This window comes from Triturus cristatus, chromosome 5_2 (assembly GCF_964204655.1).
Source record: "Triturus cristatus chromosome 5_2, aTriCri1.1, whole genome shotgun sequence".
Taxonomy (NCBI): Eukaryota; Metazoa; Chordata; class Amphibia; order Caudata; family Salamandridae; genus Triturus; species Triturus cristatus.
In genome coordinates, this window is record NC_140588.1 from 538,495,439 (window position 1) to 538,521,182 (window position 25,744).

General features: G+C 45.1%; 1 protein-coding gene across 1 annotated transcript in view; it reads right to left on the reverse strand.

Annotated features, from left to right (window-relative positions):
* GLB1 (galactosidase beta 1) overlaps positions 1-25,744 on the reverse strand; it is a 260,256-nt gene that overhangs the window by 10,451 nt on the left and 224,061 nt on the right. Inside the window, exons 14-15 of the mRNA XM_085607619.1 lie at positions 19,105-19,236; positions 464-685 (exon numbers count right to left, since the gene is read on the reverse strand). Of these exons, the coding sequence (XP_085463745.1) occupies positions 464-685; positions 19,105-19,236 (354 nt within the window). The remainder of the gene's footprint in view (positions 1-463; positions 686-19,104; positions 19,237-25,744) is intronic.

The following is a 25,744-nucleotide window of genomic DNA, read 5'->3' on the forward strand; positions in this document are numbered from 1 at the left end:
AGATCTTGTGGGGCACACAGTTTGCATGGCAATTGCGGCCTGTGTACCACATGTAAATGTACTAATACAAATAGTAGAAATAAGTGTGATAACACAAAGGCAAAAGATAAGCAATCTCATATTTCATGGGAGTACATTGAAATGGTTTTCTCCATCTGGAAAAAGATAAATGTTACCTCTGCGAACTTACGTCTGCAATATTTTCTCTTGCAGAATGGACACCTTTGGATAACCCTCAGTAGTAAGTACATGTCAATAAGACTACACATGGAAAACTATAATTTGTTTATATTTCCACTAATTCTCCAAGTTAGGTTTGTGAAAAGAGGAAAATCTATCTACTTCATCAACCCACAATGCATGGATATCTGACTTTTCATCGATCCTAATAGGCATGACATTACTTTTAAATTAAAAAAAAAGCATGTACAATGGAGATTTTTTTTTTTTAAACGTGCCATACCTTAGTCCAACCAGGAAACTGGATGAAGGTGTCTTGAGGTAAGTCTGGGATGCCACTCGGAATTGTAAAGCTACCTTGATAGAAGGCAGGCACAGAAAAGTCAGGACTGTCACCGAGAGATTGTGGAATGAGTCCATGGATGACGGCACTGTCAATATTCAATGGATAGATCAGCCAGTTGATGAGCACATCCTGACCAAGGGTTATGTTTGTAAGAATACCCTGCAAATCAAGAAACCACAACACACAACAAATTACGTTTCTGTGTTCCGGCAATCCCCGCCAACCTACAAAAAAACAGGTTGACTGGCAATTCACTGAAAACTTTTAATAAACTGTGCTAAAATACATTTATATGGTACAATATTGTCTAAGAACAAAAAATACAAAAAGGGAGTTTATCATATACATTAGGCAGCTTTGACATATTTATATAAAAATACGTGGCTAATCGTGAAATTCAAAAGCATGAGTTAAATACCCAACGACCATGTCGGTACTAATGGCACCTTTACTTACCAAAAACCAAAGTACCACTTTTGAGTCCTTACTACAATAGTAATTTGAGGTGCACATTTTGTACAATTAAGAAAACTCTTCATTGGACATCTTTCTCTAGAGCTGGTTTTTCCACTGGAGTTTTTAAGTATCGTAACAACGAAACCAAAAGAAACAATATTAGTCATGAAATGTTAATGTGTATGTGATATTGGTCTCATAAAAGCAATACTCAACAATTCTGCCATAGGCGAGCCCCAAAGTAGAAGAAAACAATTTCAACCTGAAGACCTCAACATAAACTTTCAGACTAGGTAGATAAGAAAGAGCATTATGTTATTTATATTTCTGCTGCACACATTTACTGCTGTTATGGATTTGTGATGCTTTTGGTATTCCGGAGAGGACTTCTAAATTGTTCTGATGGTTCCACTGCAGCTTGAAAAGTAGTGCTATCAGCAGGCTCATAGGTGAACGCATGTACCTTACCAGTTCAGAGTAAATGTTTATGGTGTTGGATGGTGAAACTAGGACTCCCCGAAATCGCTGAGATATCATCCAGGTTGGCAGGCATGTCCATTGCTAGCATAAGGCAGAGCGCTGTTGGGTGTCATAATAACTGGGCAACGGTACATTGATTTTGTGTTGGATGTAGGTTTTAAGTTCTGTATTTTTGTATTATTTTTTATGATAGTATGTGGTGTTTCCTGGTGCAGAGTGCTCTGTGGAATACAGTGCTACACACATCTGGCCTAGCTGTAGTGTGTTTGGCATGCCAGCAATATTTTGTCTGACCTGCACTGCACATATGCCATTTGACGGGTGCATGCTGCTCATATACATGTACAGAGTGAGGGAAGGAGAGAGACAGATAGATATAGATATATATTACTGCCATAACTTATTGTAAGATTTACCACATTGACAGGCGTAGAATACAGTTATACACTGACAGGTATGCTAGTACATGACCCATCTGTTTCACTTGAGGGATGATTTTTGTAGATCATAAAGACTAACTGCTCCTCTGTATTTTTGCTGGGACGGAAACTGATGGCAGCAGCAGCGATTCTGGCCAAAAAACCTTCAAGGACAAACCAGTGCAGTTGCCATAGGGAGTCCCTTTTACTTCACATACACACCAAGCAATGGGAAACTTTGAGATGTGGGACTCGGTTGGAGACCTACATTATACTATGGTAGGTCTTGCCTCTGCTTTCGAAGATATATTGCCATTCGTAAGCTTTCTTGCCAATCTCATTTGCGTGCTTCTTATTTAAAGGGGTTCCTTTTTATTGTCCTGTTGGAGCCACCCCTGGAGCAAAGCTTCTTTATCGCCCATCTGGTTACACAACTTGTATCCTTCTCATACTTGCATTCAAGGAACTGCTTTTTGTTTAATTTTCACCACTCATCGAAGTGCATGTGCTTTCTTGCTCTCTCCCTCATGTGCTGTTTCTCCCCTCATATCCCCAACACCTCCATGCTTTCTGTGTAGCTCCAACACTCGTGATTGTCTGTTGCTTTCCCTCCTTCTCGCCTTTTCATATTTAACGATTCCAACCAAACCCCTCCATTTTTCTTTCAGCCCAACCCGCTCTCTGTTGCTCTCCTGTGCTATGTTGACTGCTCCCCCACGTCCATTCCCAAGTATAAATGTATTTTTGGCCTATGCTCTTCAGCATTGTAAATGCTTATTGATAAAAATAGTGTAAAAAGATTGATGTTCAGTGATTCTGCCAAGCATACACATATGCGGGCTTACAAGTCAGAAGCAAATATATGCAATAACAAGGCTGTTTCTTTGCAAGCACCTGTGCTAAAGGAGAAATCATCATGGCATTAAGGAGCTTGTACATAGGCCTCGTGTTGTAAATATATTTGAAACCCCAAAATTGCCTGATCATGGAGTAAAAGCACATTGCAGGTGTGTTAAGAAAAATTGCTGAAATGTAGTTTTCAACACAGTGGGCCTGATTCACAAAGATGAATTACACTTTTGAAGTTAACTACTTTTTGGCTATTCCCATTATCCGAGTGTAAGGTACACTCTTGAAGTCAATTTACACTCAGAACGTGTGATGTCAAAATGTAGTAATGTTGGTATGTGGCTTAGGCGCCGGGACAAGATGGCAGCAGACCTCTAAACTCCGTTCTTTCACGGAGCTTCAAGAACAATTTTTGGCCATTTCAAGACCATGCCCAGAGCTCTCAAAGCTGGTCTCACGCATCGTATGGCTTCAGCGGTCTCCTGATGTGACGGGAGATTCTCTACACCCATCCTACATTTAATTCTACCGGTGAAGACTATCTTGCTCACATGCGAGCGGCCGCCATTTTGTCAGTGCGCCGCTCGATTCACTTTACCTCTGTTTCCTTATGAGGATTACTTCGTCTGGGTGAGCTTCCTTTTGCTCTTATCCTCTATTTTATGCATTTTTAGAGCCCTCATGATATGGTTCACCCTAAACCTGTGATTTTCCTCAGCATATCCTTCTGCTTCATGGACCCATGATAATGCTGCCAAGCTACCGGTTTGCTTCAAACGTTTAGTCATAACCTCCAAATATATATATTAATATGCATTATCTTTGAGCTTTAATGGCATACTGGCATTGATATGCTAGTCATACTTGTTCCCACGTGAGGTTGTGCCTGAGGGGGTGTGAATGATGTCACACAAGCTGTGAAGTGGTGCTGTGGTGGTACTATAGGAAACGCTTTTTCTCCTATACGTACACGCTTGCAATCCAGTGGAGTCCTTTGTGATTCTCAGCGTCACAGCCTCAGATGTGGTTGTGTACCTGTGGCGCATAATTAACTGCCGCCCTCATTATCACTGCATTTGAATCTTTGCAGTACAATACCCAACTTTTTCTCATAAGTGCTATACTGCATGAGAAGGCTCACTACCACAAAAAAACGAAACCATCAACTGATACGCACCATCGAAATGGCTAGCGACTCCCTTAGCCTTACTGAAGCATCTTCCTCTTGCACTAAACCTAAAAGAGTCAAAAATGATCCTCCATCTCCAATCCAGTCATCGCCTAACCCGGTCGTGGACACAATTTTAGACGAACTACGTGCTCTTAAACCGTTCATGAATGCCACCAATAAAAACTGCGACAGATTGAAGATCGATGGATTAATATGGAAGGCAAAATCTTTGAAAATGAACAACGTATGGGCCATCTTCAAGACATGGCCACTAAAATACCCTTAATGGAACAAATTCATAAGATCAAGCTTCACACTGAAGACCTCGAAATCACAACAGAAGGAACAATCTTCACCCTTATGGTTTAACAGAGAATGTGGAAGGCCCTGATCTCCTTTCCTTCTTAAAGAATTTTTTGCCTGACCTTCTCAATCTTCAGTCCTCTGCTCCTCTTAACATCCAGCGGGCACATTGTCTTGGCTGTCCTCATCCTCAATCCAAAAGACCATGTGGAATTATAATGCTCTTCTTGGAATTCACTGATCTGATGAAGGTATTAAAAAGTGCCAAAGAAAAACGTCGTCTCGACTGATCTGATCATAACATATTTATCTCGCAGGAACTTTCTAATGCAACCAATGCTAGACATAAGGAATTCCGAGCTCTTCGTCCTCTACTGAGATCTCTGAACATCCGTTACGGCATACTTCATCCTTGCCTTTGCAAAATTACCTATGAAGGCGTGTCTCAATCATTTGAACATCCGTCTAAATTAAAACTGTTTTTGCAATCTATCAATACGTTTTCTATGGACACATAATGCAAAATTCCCATAAATTATTAATTGCTCATTATTAATTGTTTATTGTAGTAATTCTCAATTTTTGTTCTTCAAACCCAGGTTACATGGCCTAAATCTCTCTATCTTTTCTCTGTCTTTTATCTCCGTTGTTGCCCTTGCCTCTGGGTGCTGACATGCCTGATTCTCACTTCCTTCTCTTTTTACTTCAGATCTGTCTTGTTGTCCTTGATCTGTTCTTTTTTCTTTCTATTTTCTTAATTCCTCTCGCATTCCCTCTTTCTCTATACTCTCCTTTCTATCTTTTTTTTATTCTCCTCTTCCTCTCCATACAATTCCACGAGTGTACCTTTGTCTCATTCCCTCATGTTTTGGTAACTTTTCTCTGTTATTCAATTTTTGATGAATATTTTTTTTATTTCCATTGTTGTTTTCGCAGTGTGTCACCATTGTTCCTGTACCCCCGTTTTTAGTCATCAACATGCTTAATGTTGTGTCGTGGAACGTTTGTGGTCTGGGTTATCCTGTTAAGTGTCAAAAGGTACTTTCCCATTTATCGAAACGTAATTGTCAGATTGCTTTCCTACAGGAAATTTATTGTAATGATGTTGAATATTCCAAACTTAAACGTCAATGGGTGGGCCAGGTTGTTTTTTCTCCTGCAGTCAATCGTAAGGGTGGTGTTGCCATCTTATGTCACAAATCTCTAAAACTTCAAATTTTATCAACTGAATGTGACACGAGTGGACGATGGGTAATACTCAATTCTACGGTTTATAATAAACAGATCACCTTCCTTAATATTTATGGACCGATTAAATCTGATCCGGATTTTTGGCATAATATTAAACTAAAATAGTCTATCATCACTAACCCTAACATTATCGTTGCTGGAGACTTTAATAATTGGCTAGATCCTTTTTCGGACAGAAAATCAAATTGCAAATTTAAACCAGACAATTCTCATAAAGCATTTCTGTCTGCTGTTGCCTCTCGTTCACTCTATGATGCATGGAAAACTTGTAACCCTGATAAATATGAGTTTACACTCTTTTCAAATGTCCACCATACCATGTCTCGCATTGATTACATTTTGATTTCAAAACCATTACTTCCTTCTCTTCATGCATCTGAGATTGGATCTATTGGATTATATCTGATCATGCCCCTGTTTAGGTTTCTCTTGATCTTTCTCTTAATACCCCCAAACATGCTCGATGGAGATTCAACAATTCTTTATTATCCGACCAAACTTATATTTTAGAAGCCACCTCCTTATAAGAGAATTTTTTCAGTTTAATAAACCTGGTGATAACTCTGTTCACAACAACTAGGATGCCTTTAAAGCCTCCGTTAGAGACTTTACCATTGCCTGCACTGCCAGAAAGAAAAAGCTGCTGAATTCCCAATATCCACCCTTACCCACATTAAGACTCTGGAACACACTTATTTTACTTCTAAATCTTCCTCTCAACTCCGAGATCTTATTAAATCTAAATCGGATTTAAACAAACTGGCTACAATGGATGCTTGCAATATCCTACTTAAAATCAAATCCAAATACCATGGGCAAATCCAAATACCATGGGGGTCAAAATAAAGCGGGTAGAATGTTAGCCAATTATCTAGAAGTCAAAACGGAAAGGAAAACCATTGGACCTATTCGAAATGTTCCCACTACCCCTCTGATCATGATACCCAGTCGTTTTGTGATGGTCTCCCCCCTCCTCCCTCCATACCAGATGCTATGGCCCCCCTCGAAAAAGATATCTCCCTTCCGGAGATTTTGGATGCAATTAAATCTCTGAAGAGAGCTAATGCTCCTGTCCCGGATGGTTTTCCTATTGAACTGATCTCTTCTTTTTCTTCTATATTCGCACCACATTTACTGGAGCTTTTCTCTTCTTTTTTTATTGAAATCTAAACCTGAAGGCTCCTTCCTAGATTCTCTCATTGTAATTATTCCCAAACCGGATAATGATCACACCCTGTGTCAAACCTACCACCCAATCTCATGATTAATCATGATTGCAAAATTTTAGCAAAATCCTTGCCTCTCGATTAGACAGTGTTATACCCCTGCTTATTAAATCTGACCAATCTGGTATCATTAAAGGCAGACTTACCTCAGATAATTCTAGGATGCTCTCCAATATTCTGGCACTTGGGAAAAGATATCCTGATCCTCTAGCTGCATTATCCCTAGATGCCGAAAAAGCATTTGATAAATTGACCTTTCATTGGTTTGGTTTTGGCCCCAAATTAATTTCATTTATCAGACTATTGTATTCACATCCACGTGCATGAGTTCCTGTTAATGGCTTCCAATACCCTCACTTTAATCTGCATAGAGGTACAAGGCAAGGTCGTCCCCTCTCTCCTCTTCTTTTTCTTTTATGTCTCGAGCCCTTTCTTGAACGCATTCACCGTAATCCCCGATAAAAGGTTTTCAACACAACTCCTTTGAAACTAAATTATCTGCCTATGCAGATGATATTTTGATCTACCTTTAGAAACTCTTAACCTCCCTATCTCCCTTTTTGCAGGAGATTGATCTATACTCTAAAATATCTGGATATAAACTGAACTTCTCTAAAACTGAGGTGTTGCCTCTAAATTCCTTATGCTACAAATTCATGTTTTCTGACACCAACTTTAAATGATGTCCATCAAAAATTAAATACCTTGGGGGGGCGTGACCAAGCATGGACTGAAGATGGCCGCATAGTCCGTGAGCTCCGTCGCCTGTTCTAGCCCTCGACTATCCTGTAAGCTAATCCGAAACACCTGAATGCAGTCCCGGACACCAGATCGACAGCAGAGCCCATCCCGCCCACTCCGGTGCACGGATCGTTTGAAATCAGGGAGCAAACACCCTCTCGAGCTCGTGGCCCACTCGCCGCCCTGCAGCCTGGGCCCACGGTAGCTGTGCCTGCTGGAAAGGAGACCCAGCCAATCCTCCCCCACCCAACGGGGATGCCGCGGCTCAAGGCGCCCTGCGACCTTTTCCACCGCCGCAAATTCTCAAGGAGCCTCGGCGACCAGGAGCTGCGGAAATAACAGCATGTACATGGCGAGAGGCGAAGAAAATCGCAAAAGCTTGAGCGCGCGGGCCGTGGAACCGACAATGGCGGCGGCGCAGCTGCAGTGGTGAAGCCTCTCGCTTTGCTTCCTCCGCTGCGGCCGGACTCAAGCGCATATAATTAACGGCAGCCTGCGGGATGACCCGGCCTTAAGGCACACAACATCTGGCCTACCTTTCGCCTTGCAGCGACACCGCAATTGAAAGTGCTACAGCGGGGGTGCGACCAAGCAGGGACCATAATGGCCGCGTAGCGTTCGAGCTCCGGCGCCCAACGTGGCCCTTCAACACCCTGATCCGGCACCCACGGCACAGGGGATCCTAACTGTTGTATCATCGGCGGAGCCCACCCGCGGTGGCCCGGTGTCTCTGCGACCGGCGGGGAGGCAGCTGGGGCTGCAGCGAGATCGCGACCTGCTCTCCCCTCGGGCACTGGTCCTTGTGGTGGCGGCTGGGGCTGCCGCGGGCCCCTTTCAGCTTCTCCCTTCCCGCTGCGGAGGTCGTGGCCTGTGTGGTGGCGTGGGACCCCCACCCCGGTGACTGCGGACGTCACCTTGGAGTCCTGGGCCGCCCTGGAGGGCCAGAGATCCCTCCTTGTCCCGATGCGAGTCGGCATGGGTGATGACTGGCCCGTGGGCCCCCGGAATGGCGATCTTATGATTTAGTGGAGTGTCGTGGCGGACCGCGGCGCAAACCGCCTATTTGCGACACGGCTTGCCCGCCCAGACCCAGACGGCGGACAGAATGTTCGTGACCCTGCCATATGTTAACTTGCACCATACTTATAGAGGGAGCAGCCTAGTCCTACAGCTAGAGTGCTATCAAGAAAGGGCCTTGCCCACCTGAGACGAACTGATCGGTGACATACTCTTGCTGCTGGTGGCCTGGTCTGGTCTGGAGACCTTCTCATATCCGTGGTGTGGGTCGTGGAGGCTTCCGAATACAGAGGGCGCGCTGAGCTGAATGACGAGTGATCGACGCCGGGTGCCCCCGGCTGCCGCAGTGGATTGTGGTTCTACGCGGGGCGACTGCGGGCCCCTGTGTGACATTGCTGGTGACTACCCACCCAGAGGAGACGGCGGATCGGTTAGGGAGCCCTCGGAGGTACGAATCCAGACCTTGGCCCGAGTTGCCGTCTGACGCCTGGGGGGTGGCGCATGGATCGTGTGGGCCGCGGCTGTGGGGGGGTCCGGACTGAACCCTTATACACCGGCTGAGGAACGGTGTTTGCCGCATTCCCTATTCGCCTTTCCCCTCCCCCCCTCCTGTTTCCAACCTGGAACTGATTTGACATTCGGCAACATGACAGAACGCGCCAAGGGAGCTGGCACTAGGACAGCGAAGTCGGTCCAGACGAACAAACTAGACAGATATACGGTCTCTAAGGACCCGGAGCGAGGGCACCAGCAGGAGGATGGCGAACGGGGTGGCCCCGGACCTGAAGAGCAGGAACTTTCTCTTAAGGACATCATGGAGGCAATAACGGGGTTGAAGACCTCTCTGAACTCGGTGGCTATTGACGTCAACCTTATCAGGGCCGACCTGGGGAAGCTTAATGAGAAGGTGAGGCAGGTGGAAACCAGGACTGCTGGCCTGGTGGGTGACGTGGCGCACCTGCAGAGGGAAGTCCATGACCTGCAGTACTCTCGGAACATAACAGCCCTTAAACTAGATGACTATGAAGGCCGTCTCCATCGCAACAACCTCCGCATCATAGGAATCCCGGAGAAAGCCGAGGAACAGGCCCCAGGTCTATTCATTGAGGACCTTAATCTCAAGCACCTGCGCCCCAAGACACTCAGTAAATTATTCGTGATCGAGCGGGCCCAAGGGTCCCGGGCAGCCGACCCAAACCGGGCACTCCCCCGCGGCCAATGTTGGCCCGCGTCCTCAACTATTGAGACCGAGATGTGATTCTGCAAAACTCCAGGACTGGGGCCCCCCCTCCGCTATGAAAACGCAGAGGTCTCTTTCTTCCCGGACTTCACGCAAAGAGTGCAGAAACAACGAAGACAATTTCTATCTATCAAACATGTCCTGAGAGAGAAGGGCCTAAAGTACTCGATGCTGTTCCCGGCCCGCCTACGGGTTGAGGCGGAGGGGAGAGCTTGGTTTTTTGATCGTCCTGAGGATGTGGCTGACTGGATTGAGTATCGAGACGCTAAAAACCCTGGTACAGGGAGAACAGGCAGTCCTGATGAAAATGAGCCGACCTGAAGGAGAGCCTCGGAAAGGACAGGTCATGGTGCATCCGGATGCTGGGCGGGGGTATGGGGATGGGTGGTGGGATCCACGGTCTTCAACCAAAAACGGGACTAAGGATCTATTGTTGGAGATACGATAAAGGGACGATCAGGGTGTGACATAGATGTAAATTAAGGGTAGGGGCACGGAGCTCATAGCTTCACCCCCCTGGATTGGTTTATTTTTTTCTTTCCTTCTTTCTAGGGCGACAGGCACTCTGCTAATTGTTAATGGGTACTTTTGAACCCGAAGGGCAGGGGAGCAGGGAGGGGGGTTGTTGCGTAGGGGGTCTCTTGGTTGTTCGTTCTTTGTTAGTTGAACTTGTTGCTATGACGAAGGTACAGTTCCTTTTCCTACTGGGTATCAATGCCACTCTCCACAAATGCACGGATGGGGGTGCGGCGTAGCAAGGAAATTAGAATCCTAAGCTGGAATGTAAATGGGTTGGGGGACAAAATTAAACGCAGCATAGTATTACAACAGATTCGCAGGCTTTCACCGGACATAGTCCTACTCCAGGAAATCCACCTCATTGGCCACGCATGTAAAGCCATGCACAGATGGGGCTATTCCATGCACACTCATTCGGGGTTCGCGTCTAACTCTAGAGGGGTGGGCATCATGCAAAAGAAATCATTCCCTTTTTTGCCCGTTTCCACACATGTTGACCACCGAGGTAGATACGTGGGTGTCACGGGCACATGGGAGGGAATAACCATCACCTTCATGTCTGTCTATGGCCCCCCGGGGCTACAGGCCACTACATTCTCAGATCTCAGTGCTCTGCTCCTGGCACTGCCAGAGGGACACCTAGTGATTGGGGGAGACTTCAACTCAGTGGTGTCAGGTACATTAGACAGATACCCCCCCCGTACACTGCCGTCCGCCGCTCACTCTTTCTCTAGCTTTTTAGAAGCAATGGGACTTGAGGCTTGCTGGAGGGCTTACCACCCTGACAAGATCCAACACACCTTCCACTCGGGTGCTCATAATAGCCCTCCGCGGCTAGATTATATCATCGTCCCAGCCCCGCAGGTGACGAACATACACGAGATACGACACTTGGCTAGGGGCATCTCTGACCATTCTCCCCTTTGGATTCACATTGTCCTTGATGACACCCCGGTGGGACGCATCGCCCCAATCAATCCTTGGCATCACAAGTGCTCTAAGACGCGGGCCAGTCTCATTAAATCCATTGACAATTATTTTCTTGATAATGAACGCTCGGTAGACTCCCCGCAGACACTGTGGGAGGCCTTCAAAACAGTGATACGGGGCGAAGCCCTCTCCTTAATAGCAGGATCCAAAAAAGATAAGTTAGCGGAGGTCTCTGATATAGAACAGGACATTTACCGTCTGGAAAATGATCTTGATCCCGACCCCACGCCGGAAGCCCTCCATGCCCTTCACCTCAGACAGGAGGAATATCGAGCCCTTGTCACCGATCGAGCCAAGATACTAGGACAGTGCAGACTGGGACGGATTTACGACTGGGGTGACAAAGCCGGGAAATTAATCGCCTGGCTTGACAAAAAGGAGCGTGCTAGTCGACTAGTTCCTGAACTAAGGGATTCTGGAGGATCAGTTATAGTGGATGCCCAAGAAATAGTTGACCACTTTGCAGCCCATTTCCGTGCAGTCTACCGCTCCAAAGTGCCATACACCGAAGCAGACTCCTCTGAACTCTTTACCGGTACTATCTGACAGTGACCGTGCTTTCATGGATAGCGCTCTTATAGCTGATGAGACCGCGACCGCAATCAGAACACTCCGCCCAGGCAAGGCCCTGGGACCTAATGGCCTCCCGATCGAGCTCTACAAACTCCGCCCTGACAGATTAGCAACACATCTGAAATCAATGTTCGAGGCCAGCCTTGAGCAGGGATCACTTCCCCTAGACCAGCAAATCGCGACTGTCGTCGCGATTCATAAGGAAGGGAAACCCAAAACTGACTGTGCCTCCTACAGGCCTATTTCATTGTTAAATGCTGAGCCCAAAATACTGGCTAAGGTGCTCGCCAATAGATTGATCAAGGTTATAAGCGGCTTGGTGCACCCTGATCAATCGGGATTTATGCCCCGGCGAAATACCGCACGTAATCTTCGCAGACTGCACGGGGTATTGGGCAGGGCACCGACCTTGCGCGAGGACGCCGTTGTGGTCTCCTTAGACGCCACGATGGCTTTCGATACACTTGAATGGCCCTATCTATTCGCAGTGCTCAATAAATTAGGATTTGGGCCTGGCTTTATTCAATGGATACGATTGCTGTACAGCTCCCCAATGGCTCAGGTGGTTGTGAATAACAGGAAATCTGATTCCTTTATACTCAGTCGAGGAACGCGCCAAGGATGCCCCCTTTCCCCTCTGTTTGCCTTAGCCCTTGAACCCCTTGCGGCTTGGATCCGCAGGGATGTAATGATCCGCGGGTTGCGGTGGTCGGCTGACCTGGAAGACCGAATATCCCTGTACGCGGACGATATTCTGCTATACCTCGCTTCTCCCAAAAGATCCCTTATTGCACTATTCAATATCCTTTCCGTCTTTGGTAGATACTCTGGGTTTGGCATCAACTGGCAGAAGTCTCTCTACGTCTTGAGTGGAGCGGTCCCTCCGATACCTCGGAATTGTCCCATACCAGTAGTTTCAGATGGTTTTAAATATCTGGGTATCTTTATTTCACTAGATAAAACCCTCCGATTCACCCGAAATCTGGCTCCCCCGATACGACTGAAGCAAGATATCGCGAATTGGAAATCACTCCCCCTCTCCTTATTAGGCAAAGCGGCCCTCTTCAAAATGATGTCCCTACCCCGCTTTCTCTATGTCCTCCAGAATTCGGCAGATCCAGTACCAAACTCTTATTTTCAACAAATAGAGGGATTACAACGAGACCTTCTATGGAATGGGAGGCCTCGAATTGCTCTTAAAAAGCTCACCCTCAACTGGTTCGACGGGGGGGATAGGATTGCCTGACATTAGGAAATACTATTGGGCCTCACATCTAACAGCAATAAACCACTGCACCTATGGGCGGCCTGACGATCCCGGGTTCAGTATGGACAGACACCTCCTCCCCAACGGTTCCTTTACTAGGGCCCTTTATTCCAAACCGAATAGATACCCCCTCACTGGTCCCACTAAGCATTCCGTCCACATTTGGCACACGGCGACCGCCTCAAGGGGCTGGACCAATAAACAGACCCTTTCCACACCCCTGTGGGACTCCCAGAAGCTTGGGGACTTGGGCAACTCACAGGGTTTTGATAAATGGGACCTAATCGGTATTTCACATATCAGGGATATGTGGGATAAAAACGGGGTCAAATCTTTTGACTCCCTCCAGCTTCAATATACTATGGCGGACTGAGAGCGTTTCCGCTACTTGCAAATACGTCACGCACTGCCAGCAGCACTGCCCCACGACACCCCCCCACCTGATTATACACCGCTGGAGGACAGGCTGCTGGATGGCTACTTGCCCGAGAGGGCCATCTCCTCAACATACAGGAAACTCATCAACAATATGGACGACACGCTGGTGCCTTTGCGAGAGAAATGGGTAAAGGACGGTATAGAATTAGACGAGGAGAGTTGGCAGACCGCAGTTTCCTCCCCTAAAACTGTCGCCATCTCGGCGCGCCTCCGCCTTGTACAACTGAAAATCCTACATCGAGTTTACATCACGGGGCCCCAATTGATACACATGGGTAGTTCAGCGGATGGTTATTGCAGGAGGGGATGCACCCAGCTAGGCACGTTCACTCATATAATCTGGCACTGCGACCCCATACAGGCTTACTGGCTCGAGCTTACTATACACCCGGAAGCCCCTAGATGCCTCCTTAATATCTGGGAACCTACTGACCTAAACTCACACGCTATACAATGGGTCACACTAGGCTGCATGATCGCCAAAAGAAACATCGCTCAACTCTGGGGGGCTGCGCAAGCCCCAAGGATCATAGATTGGGAAACTGACCTTGACTGGTGCATGCTGAGAGAAAAGACAGTTTATGCAGCTAGGGGCTGTCTCCGGAAGTGGTCTAGGATTTGGTCTCCCTGGAACGCATATCGTGGCTAAGTATGTGCCCCACCAGACGATCCTGAATGTGATAGTCCCCCCTCACCATAACTTCCACCCTTCATCCTTTTAATTTTGTATGCCTTTGTGTCGCTGTGTTCGCTGTCATTGATCTGGTGGAACTGTACCCATGCTGAATACATTGAGTAAGTTTAATAAAAAGAATTATATAAAAAAAAATTAAATACCTTGGTGTCTGGTTCTCACATACCATTCCCGAAACGCTCACTCACAATTTTAGTGCACTAAAACTTAAGATTCAAAATTTGCTCTCTTCTTGGTCTTGGTCCCCTCCATTTATCTTAGTAGGGTAGATTGGATACTATTAAAATAATGATTGTTCCCCTTTATTCTTTTTCTGCTTTCTATGATGCCATTTAAAATCCCCAACTACTATTTTAACCAAATTAACTCTCTCTGTACTAAATTTCTTTGGAATAACACACCTGCCCGTATAGCTTTATCTAAATTAATTAAACCTAAATTGGAGGAGGGTGCTCGGCTTTCCAATTTTAAATTATATCATACTGCTTTTATAATTAGACACATTTTTGCATTAAATAGACAACACCAAGATTTACCGATACCTAGCTGGATCAATTTTGAACACTCTCTACTACATGAATTCTCTTTTTATTATATTTGCCTTATGTCCAACTGCACTTTCACCTCCAAGCATCCTATCTTTAAAAAAGGTCAGCTACCTGCTACATTCATAATTCACAGAAGGTTCTAACTTTTATCAAGCTTTTCTTGCCTCTCCTATCTGGTACAACAAATTCATTAAGTTTCGCCATAAATAATTTTATTTCACACACTGGAAAGAGAAGGATATTCTATATGCTCATCAACTAGTATCCCATAACTCCGTCATATTCTTTACTACATTACAAGAACGTCATGATTTACCTTCCTCTTGTTTAACCCAATACTGCCAACTATCACAGGAACTTCAATTGTTCTTATTCACCAAGAATTTCCCTCCAGACTCCACTCCATTCTCTCCTCTAACTCCTTAGCAAAATATCCCCTATGATTCTAACCCCAAAGCTTCTTTCATATATAAACCTTTGCCTACCTCTATCTCTGAAAGACTGAAAACTTCGATTGAAATTGCCTGAGAGCAAGACCTCTCGATGTCCCTTTCGATTCAACAGCAGGATAAATGAAGACAAAAACCTTAACCACTCCAGAGCAGCCAATATCACCCAATCCCTATTTTGCCTATATAATAGAGCGGTTTGTACACCTGTCTTTATTCATTAAATTAATCCCTCCATTTCTCCTCTTGTTGGTCATGTCTTTCTTCTGATGGTACACTACTCCACTTATTATATTATTGCCCTAATGTTTTTAAATTTTGGAAATCTATTTGGTCTAAATGTTCTAAGATATTTAAATGTTAGATCCAAGAATTATTTTTTGAATTGAATATATGTCTAATGATTTTCATTATTCCCCTTCGAAGTTAAGATTATTTGATCTTTTTATTGCTCTTGCATTTAAAATTCTTCTCACTTGGTTGGAAGATAATTCTAAAATAGGTATGTTAATATGGTGGAATCCTATTTGTGAAGAACATAGAATTTCTACAGTTTCAGCAACATTGTTATCTCAAAAAATCAAGTCTGATTTACTCTGGTTACCCTTTACTAATTTCCTATCTTCACACTCTTCTTTACACTAATCAATATTGACTGTTTCTATCCCTCCCCCCCCCCATCAGCTTCTTTCCTTCTTGGCCCACCAATGTCTTTTCTTAGTTATATGTATTTACTATGCTATTTTCACCCCTTATGCCGATTGTTATTTTTCTTGCTACTTATTATCCAATAAAAACTATTTAAAAAAAAATGTAGTAATGCTACTCAAAAGTGTACCCCCCAGACCCTTCAATTTGAAGAGGTGTGTCACAGTGGCCAGTGCGGCTGACTCTGGAGCACAGGGATCACGGATCGATCTCCATTGCTGCTGACAGCTCAGCTCCGCATCATGTGAGTCTGGGCAATAGCTCACTTAATCTCCCCGACGTCCCTCAGTGCCTTGAAACCTCAAGGGGTGATATGTTCGCAATTTACAAGTATGGATTATTTATTAGTATTATAATTTGCTGGAGACATGCAAGTTACCCCTTTGGAGTAAATTTACACTCGATTTTGTGAATAGTCAAACAGTAGTAAACTTATTTAAAAGTATAAGTTATTTTTATGAATCCGGTCCTGTGAGTTTTATGTGATGAATTTAAATTTGTTGAAGATGTAGGAAGCAGTCCCTTGGGTACAGGGACTCAAATCTAGACTGTGTAAAGGAATTCAATCCGTTGGGACAGGCCGGATACAAATGTTGAAGTTTCCACTGTTCATACTGTTCTTATCGGTTGTAGGACCATCGGGTCTGGACTGTATGTCAAAAACTTTTCACTGGAAGACCGGCATCCTAACTTGTGGACAAAGTCCCAGGTTTAAGATGGAAGAGTAACAAAAGAGGAAGGTATAGGGAGACTATATCTCGAGAGAGTGAGTTTTGAGGCCTTGTAGGGACATCACATGAAATCAACCACAGTATGGATGGGAGGGCAAACACACAGTAGGAGAGGGCAGAGGAAATACAAGAGTTGTGTGTCAGGACCATGGGGTAATATCAGGCACAACAGGGATGGATGGGGAGAAACAACAGCCTGGAGGTTAACGATTACTTACAAGTGAGGGAGGAGTGTACAATGCAAGGGACTGGAAAGAAAGCATAATTATTAAGGGAGAATCACAGGTAGGATGATGCACCACGGAGTGGCCAACAGTGATAAGCAGCACGAGGAGTCAGGAGAGAGGGGTAATGGAGGCTTACTGAGTGAAGGATGGAGACAGATGATAAACATACTGTGGAGTGCCATGGAGGAGAGACTGTCAGGGCTATTTGTTCCGGCCGTGAGCCATGCTCACAGGACACCTGCGCCCAGTTCAAACAGGCAGGACCGGGGTATTACCAGGGATGGGGAAGTCACATTTGGATTGCCAGGGGAAGAAGAAAGATCCAGAATGGAAGAGAATGGCAAAGAGGGAGGCATAGCTAGAGCCATGAGAAGGCATCATGGGGTAAAACAAGCAGAACAGGGACAATAAGAGGCCTATACATAGGGGGGGGGCAAGAGTGAAAGCAGGGGCTACGAGGGAGCAGGTGTAAGATCATTGTGGTTAATCTGCCTTATTGGTGCGAATGCCCCATCTTATCTGGTATTTCGACCTCTGGAGCAACTGGTTCCAAGCTGGATGTGCTATAATCTGAATTGCCATATTTTACGCTTTGATAAATCAACAGTAATTGTAAGCAAAGTTTAACAATAAACAACATAGACAATTCCACATACCACTGCCCCTTTCCTTCTTTCCATCATTTTCTATTACTTTGTTCCACTGGGTCTCCAATGTTATTTCTGCATCTGTGAGCGCCTCATTTTCAACTTAAGTTTCTCGTATAAGTTAGGTTTTATCTGGGCCTGTGGATGGGTGCCCAGAGGCAAACATTCACCTCATGAGTCACTTACATATGAAAAGGATAAAAGAAGTAAGCTCACTAGAAATCCCAATTTGCTGGCCAATTACAGGCTTTGAAGCACATTCTGCAAAGGCTGCTACCCTCATAGGTTGGCAGCTTAGTAATAGGTCAGTGAATTATTTGTTTAGTTCAAAATAACTTCTGATTCTTTTCATCACACCTGAATTCAAGAGAGCAACTTTGCTAAAGCTTTACAAGACATCTCCCTACACTTTTTCAGGCGTTTTAAGTCTCGCCTACGCAGCGCGCAAGCGCTGCATAGGAGAGGACCTTTAGCCATTGCTCAGGACTTTGCTTGAAACTCATGCATGTTTTGCATTGGTTTCAATTGCCACTCGTGGACATTTGGCATTTCCCTTGCGGGAGTGAGCGGCGCCATCTGTTAGCAATTATCTCGCTCACTCCCGCAAGGTAAACGCTGCGGCGTCACTGCTCTTGGCCGCACTCCCCCCACCCCTCCCACCTGTTTACCGAGCGCCAGTTAACCCGCAGGCTACGCTGAGAGTGAGACGCATTTATACTTGTTAAAGTAGCGTTTCACTCACATGAGCCACACACAGATTTTATACAGTCGTCTCCTCTCACACACCTTGGTGGTTTTCCATTCAAGCTTCCCAATGCACAACAAGCATTGGCATAGCCAATAGGTCTCGCATTTGGGACCTTATAAGTGTTTAGTTATCCAGCACAATATCCTTGGTGCAACAACATCAACAATTGCATAGCTAAAAACTTATAGGGTCCCAAAGGCGAGACCTATTGGCTATGCCAATGCTTGTTTAGCATTTGACAGCACCCATTGATCCTATAAATGTTTTGTACAACTGCAACCCTTAAAATGACCAATAATAGTTATCGCCCATCGTCGTCGTACTGGCTACCAGTAAATCAAAACAATGCATTTCTGTATTTAGCAATCACCATAGGGACTCAAAAAGACTGTAAATGACCGGAAGCTAGACAGGGGCAGTATTTTCAGATCCTGTAACAGTGACTACCACACAACAGTAGCAACTAATTAGTCATTAAACAAAAAGTGAAAGCACTGATGTGGTGTTAAGGGCAGATCCTTGGTCATGACCTCTAGCTGCTGACCAGAGCATTAACATGTATATGTTTAAGCTAAGGAGACCTCCTATTCCAATATGTAATGCAGCTAGCTGTGTGTCGTACTATTGCATATTCAAGCTAATGGACTGAATGTACTCAACACAGAGCTGAATGTTTTCTAAACCCTAATATAAGACAATATAATGGTTCATTTGACAATATGAGACATAATTTTTGGGTGCATTATTTTGTAAATCGCCATATGTCCATCCTTTGAATAACCATAGAATCAATATAGAAAATGTTAAAGTAAAGCTATTTTTAAATATGGAGGAATAGTTAACAACTGAAAATATCATTTTGAAGAATACTTGCAGCTAGTTTTACCTTGAAATCATTGTTAAACCGGCCAAAGTTCACTCTGCCCATGCTTTCCACCAAAAGATCAAGATTGGTACCAGCTTTTCCAGTAATATTCAGAGCACTACACTTCTTTCTTTCAAGCACTCCCTGAGGAACCTAGGCAAGAAATAAAAATTTTTTTTAATGATCCACTCACTATTGTGAATTAAGGACAAACTAATTATTTGCTTAGAGATATCTTTATTGATGTGGTCAATATAGAGGCTACACAAGAGTAATGAAATAACCAACGCCAATACACATAAAGGAAAAATAGTGTGGGGAAACAATGTGATATTTCTACATGAATTCAACTAAAAGCATAAAGTTACATGTTGAAATTAAATTTCATTGTCATTAAATCCATTAAATTAAAATACTAAACATACAAAGAGCAGTTTCAATTCAGAAGATTTCACCAACAACAAACAGGGGGATAGCCCCAATTTAACGTTCTAATAATATAAATTGCTCCCTATGCCTGACATATTGTCCTACGGCACTTCCTTAACTCCTTGATTGTGCTTTTATTAGCACCCTGCCCATCCAATGTAAAATCATGACATTTCATTCCATTTTTTGCCAGGTCAACCACAGAATCACATAACTAGCTGATCCACATTCGCACAACATCATTTAGAGCAAACTATCTTCCATAAATGAGGAAAAATGAATAAGCAGGGACAGAAAAGCTACTAAATTCATGTTGGAATGCTATAAGCATTTACAGAGATAAAGGGCAACCAAATGTTGCAAAGAAATTAAAGGAGCATAATAGGAAGTGGGATGATGTGGGCAAATAAAATCTAAACAGACAAAACATACTAGGTCTGGTTCTCCCAGGAGTCTCCTTCAGTGCATAATAAAAAATAATTTACGATTTGATAGTTTGCATCCTGATTTATGAAATCAGGATGATTCAAAGGGTAGAATTGCTAATTGCTCGTATGATGGTTTAAAATCCAGCAGTCTATCACATTTTCTGATTCTTTATGCTTTACCCAAAACTGTATTATTTGCGGTCATAAAGAAAATATATTAGCTTCATGTGCAAAAGCATATTTGACCAATTTAGTCAGATTATTTACTTAGCGGGCACAACATCTCAGTAAATTTGGTGAATAAAAGTTCTTAGAAAGTTCTTAGAAATCCATGCCCGTCTTCTATTTCCAGCAGCATTCCATGGGAATTGGCAAATCCCAGAAAAAACTGAAAACTCCAAACACAGGAGGAAATCTACAGGAAAAGATTTCCAACATTTCAGATGGCTTTAAGAATAAGATAAGGCCCATTGAGACCATATCAAAGGAAGCTGGTTGAGGGTATAATCAAACTAATTCAAACTAAAATATTACACCAAATTATTGCTGTATGTTTTTTATCAGAAGGTTACTATTTCTGAGGTAACCAGCGAAGACCTGGCTTTAATCCAGTCAGCAGTATGCCAGGAGTGACAAGACACTTGTTGCGGAGCGAGGAGAAGCTGGAACAGACATAAGAGGAGGGATTTTGGAGAGCAGAAGGTATGACACAGAGAAAGCTAGAAAAGATAAGTGGGGAGGGAGGATGAGTGAAATAAGGACCTTCGTAGAAGATGCATGCCATGCAAGTTTTTATAGGGGTATGTTTGTAATTCTCAATTGCAACATTTCACTTTCAATATAGAGCTTACTCTTGAAAGCTTTTTGAGTTTCCTTGAAGTGCAACATAGTCAGATGTGCCTGAATCTGCAGGGAAACATGTTGCAGTTCTAAAGGAACACTGATAAAAGAAACTAAGTGTTGTTCCATTCATACTAACTATTCCATCTGACAAGTAGAAAAGGTAATTTCAGCAACAAAGAAACTAAATTATTCTAGATGTTTTCCCCTTGACTTCTGGATTGCATAATTCGGATTTATAGCCTTATGAACGTTTTCTTTTGAAACTCTTTCCAGTGTCGAATTATATCTTTCCACTCTGTTCCAAGGTGGAGCCAGATGGTTCAACCAAGTGTAATATCTGTAGACCAAGCGTAATGGAATTTCCAATTCTGGCAGGTAATTTGACCACTATACTGCGATAGTATGAGTTATTCCAGATGGATGGTGAATAACAGGGCGGGCCCAGACTTACTCCTTACGCCTTATTACTGCAGAATTGTTCCCTATTTCATACATATTTCTGCATAAAGTTACTGATTACAAATGGTGATTTCTTCCATGCGCCATGTTATTATGAACTCTTCTGGCCTGATAGGCTTAATTCAAGCATTCCATCTACCACTTTTTCGTATACTTTAATGTGTTGTCCTAAGTGAGACAGTTATGCCTAGACATAGGTCCCATGACTGGCTGGTTAGCCCTAACTACGGTGAAATTGGTCCTAGGCTGCTTGCCTTCCGGTTCAGGGAGGACCTGGTTTGAACTGTTGCCATTGGAGAAGAGTCCAGACTGATTTGCAAATGGCTGGTCCAAACTGAGGTGGCATGGAATGCAAAATAACAATGAACTGGGATGCGGCCAAAGTAATGACCAGTTGCGGAGATTAAATCAAGCACTCAATTCTTACACTTTTTTGCATACATTAGTGGATTAAACTGTTCGGCGGAAATCCAGTATAGAATGCCCTGTCTACTTTCAGGGTTATTTGCTTGAAGGAAAACTGGCTGCACAAAACCGGACCTCTCTCCGGTGTTAAGGCTTTTAATGCACCCTTAACACTTTAACAAGCTTAGCATCATTAGGGGATTTACTCTAGGTGCTCGCGATTAAAACAGTTCAATACTGCAAACAAATTTATGGCATATTAGAAAAGGAATGGTCTAAATATCACCAGCTCAGGCATTCACTGCTACACCCAATGAACAAGGCAAAAAAACATCTTTTCCAGGGCACCAAGAAATTTGTGTTGAATTGGCACAGAATACTAGCACCACAATTGGTAAAAGTAAAATGGAAGAATATGAACAAATAGGAGGTGATGCTTAGGATGGAGATACTTATTGAGATGTGGGAACTTTTGTGGTGGGATCTGTTGCGAGATCCTAAAAGATAAGGTAAATCTGTCCAGCGTGGAGAATGCTATATAATGCCGATTACAGGTTGGTATTGAACCCAGGATAAACTGCATAAAATGTTTCAGTGGATGTCAAATCAATCCTGGAGGAACTGCGGAGATAGGGGGAACCCACTTCACATCTGGTGACATTGCCGACAGGTAGTTAGTTACTGGAAAGAAATTGTGGTGGCCATAAAGGGCACTGTGTGATACCAGCAGACCTTACAGTAGAGATCATAGGCCTTCAAATAGCATCTTGGGAAAATACAACCGGAACGGGCTTTTTAGCTGTTAGTTGCTGTGAAGATGATCACTTCATGCTGCTGCAAACAACGATGTCCCCATACATTACACACGTGGTAAGGAAAAGCATGCAGTAGCAGGATAATGAATAGGATCTCAATCCATTTGATAAGGATAAAGATGACTTTTCAGTCTGTTTCAGTGCTGCACTACATAGTACTTCACTGCATAGTACTACACTACATAGTAAAAGGAAACATGGGGTTCCTACAAGCCCTCCTATGTTAATATGCCTAGTATTTGGAATGATGCAGACTACTGGTTGAGGCTCTGTGTTTTTATTTTGTACTGGTGGACCACATGCACATTTCCATAAAAATGTGTTTCAAAAAAAGTTGTCGGATCATCTTACTTGCAGGTCTCTTAGCACCACCAACATGTTGAGGTGCACTTTTAGGAGCAGACATCACGCTTTTTGAAACAGGTGAGGTGAAGTTTCAAAATGTTAGTTGAATTTATGTGGAAGATGAGCTAAAGCATAGTAGCAGGGGGGTGTGGCCAAGCACCTAAGATGGTGAACGAGTTCTGATAGAGCTCCGTGCCCCATCCCCCGGTTATCCTGTGCATCGCCGCATTAGCCCCCATCAAACAGAATTCACTGGGGCTGAAAGAATAGAGGGGCTCGCGCTGCGCTCGGAGCGGGGCTCACAACACTGCAGGCGCCTTATCAGAGAAGATCCTGTGGGTGCCGCCTGACTCGGGCCTAGCCTGGTGCCTCTCTGGTGAATCACTGCAAACATAGCAGCTGGATCCCCTGTTCCCTCGGCGAGCAGGATTTGGTGCCCTCCAGAGCCCAAGAGAACCGTGGAAACCTTGCCGAGACCTGGTGGCTCGAGATGGGGCCAATGTACGACAGGGGCCTAGAAAGCTGAAGCGGATGAAGAAGCGCCGACAAAGTGGCAGCTCTCCAACCGCAGGGCCTATCCTTAGATCCCCTTCATGCATGAAAAGAGCTGCCCCATGTGACCCGCTATACCCCAGCAAAGTGAAGATCGCTCAGGTGAGCCGCTGGTGACCGGTGTGGGTGGCAGGGGGTCGCGGGTTGGTCGGGCCCAGGCCCCTTTGTATATTGGTGCGCCGCTGAGGAGCCGACCTGAAGGGTGCACGACTGACTGAGGATTTGCCACGGGTTATTTGGGGACGGCACGGGGGTTATTTCAGGCCCCGGCTGCCCTTAGCTGTCCTGCTTATTGGCGATTGCTGCCCATATGGCTCCAGAGGCATTGTGCGCACACATGACTGAGGATGTGGAAGGCCCGGGGCTGGTCGGGCCTAGACTCCCCTAAAGACCATAACCTCTCCGGAGCTGCAGGGAGACTTGGGGGTGCACGGAGTCCGGGGGTCGATCGGGCCGAGGCTCACCTTCTGGAGGGCCTCCTTTCCCCCGGTGTCGCCGATATCACGCCCTGATACCGAGGGGCGCTGAGCTGGGCTCCTGAGAAGGAGCAGGACCCTCTTGTCTCCTTTTGCTCCCCCCCTCCGCTTCCTCAACGGATCAATACGAGGATCCTATACGCACCCGACCACAACCACCCTACAGGGTCTGTGCCTACTGCTGGGAAATAGGAGGGTACACATATAACGCCAAATAAGATAGGGTACAGACAATACGACCTAATGCGTTCTTCCCCTCCCTGAGGAATCTGCCGTTGTCTCCAGGGACTAAGTGAGTGGCCCGATTACACCCGAGAGGAACAGATTGACAGTTGCATCACTACTTTGCTATCCCCACAGCAGCCGTCACTAACAAGAACTGTGCACAAGCAGCTGTCTATGCAAAACGGTCAGCAGATAGTTTTGGGCCATCTACGCTCTACCACTCACCAGGACACTTCCTCACAAGGCACAGGAGTGGGGTCATCCAGGGCCAAAGGGACATCTCCGGAGCCTGACCGCTCTGATCTCTTGGACAAATTGAACTTAGTACTGGCAGCAGTAGAAAAAATTGCCACGGCCCTAGAGCAGACCAGTACATCTCTAGAGAGCAGTTTTAACAGCAACACAACTGACTTCACTCTCTTACGGGCAGACCATCAGAAACTGGCCGAGCTCGTTCATCATAATGAACTCACACTTGCGGACCTTCAGCCCAAAATCTGTAATCGTACTGTGACCCTACAGGACCTGCTGGATCAGGTCTGCACCCTCGAGGAGTAGCTGGATGATGCAGAAGGGTGCTCACGCCTTAATAATGTGCAGGCAATTGGCTTGCCGGAGGGGAAAGAGGGTCAAGACCGAGTGGGCTATACGGAGTCCTGGATGAGAGAGTTGCTCCTCCCGGGCTCACTCTCCTCACAATTTGTGATAGAGTGCGCTCATAGGGTTCCTGCCCGTAAGCCTCCCCCAGGAGCTAATCCGCGTCCCTTCTTGTTTCGCTTGCTAAATTTAGGTGATAAAGATGTGATATTGCGTGATGTTGGGAAGCACCCTGGACCAAGATACAAAATGTCACTGTCTCCTTCTTCCCCGACTACACAGCTCAAGTGCAGAAGAGGCTCGCAACCTTCTGAGCAGTGAAAGGTCAACTACGTGATCTTGATTTACCTTACTCTCTACTCTTTCCAGCAAGACTACGGGTCATCCGACATGTCAACACCCGTTTCTTTGACTCTCCAGCTGAGGCCTGGGATTGGCTGGAAGAAAACAGGCTGGCGACTACACCTAGACTTCAAGAGGCCCCCCTGGTGCCGAAAAGGGCCCGAGGCATCCATCGAAGAGGCAGAGGTGGAGACACACAATGGAGGACATCGCCGGTCAAAGCCCCAGACCCGGAGCAGATTAGGTCAGAACGTCAGGAGACACTGCAGGTGGATGGCTGCACTCCAGTCTATGAGATCATCACCATTGGCAGGGTCCACGGCATCGCCATCCAGGTCCCGTGGGGATGTGGACGCCACACTGGAGTGGTCAGCCAACGCTAGCTCACCCCTGCTACCGGAAATTACACCTCAAACTTCGAATGCAATTATTTGACAAAGCTCCTTATATTGGCCCTCTTATAGTCGTATTATTTGCACTGTGGTGGTGTCTATCGATCAGTCCTCACGCCTGCCCCTGGCATCTCGTGTCTTATGCCCCTGCTACATTACACATCTGCGGTACCATGCCTTAACGTCATCTAATAATGTTACACACACGGGGATGGGCTAACCTATCTCATTTCTACTCTACACGCCCTTTCGGAGTCAATCTCTGACCATGAGTTAAGTGCTACAGTTAGGCACAACAGTTTGAATGGACTCCAGTTTGGGGTTTGCTCTTATGAAGTTACATGACTTATCGG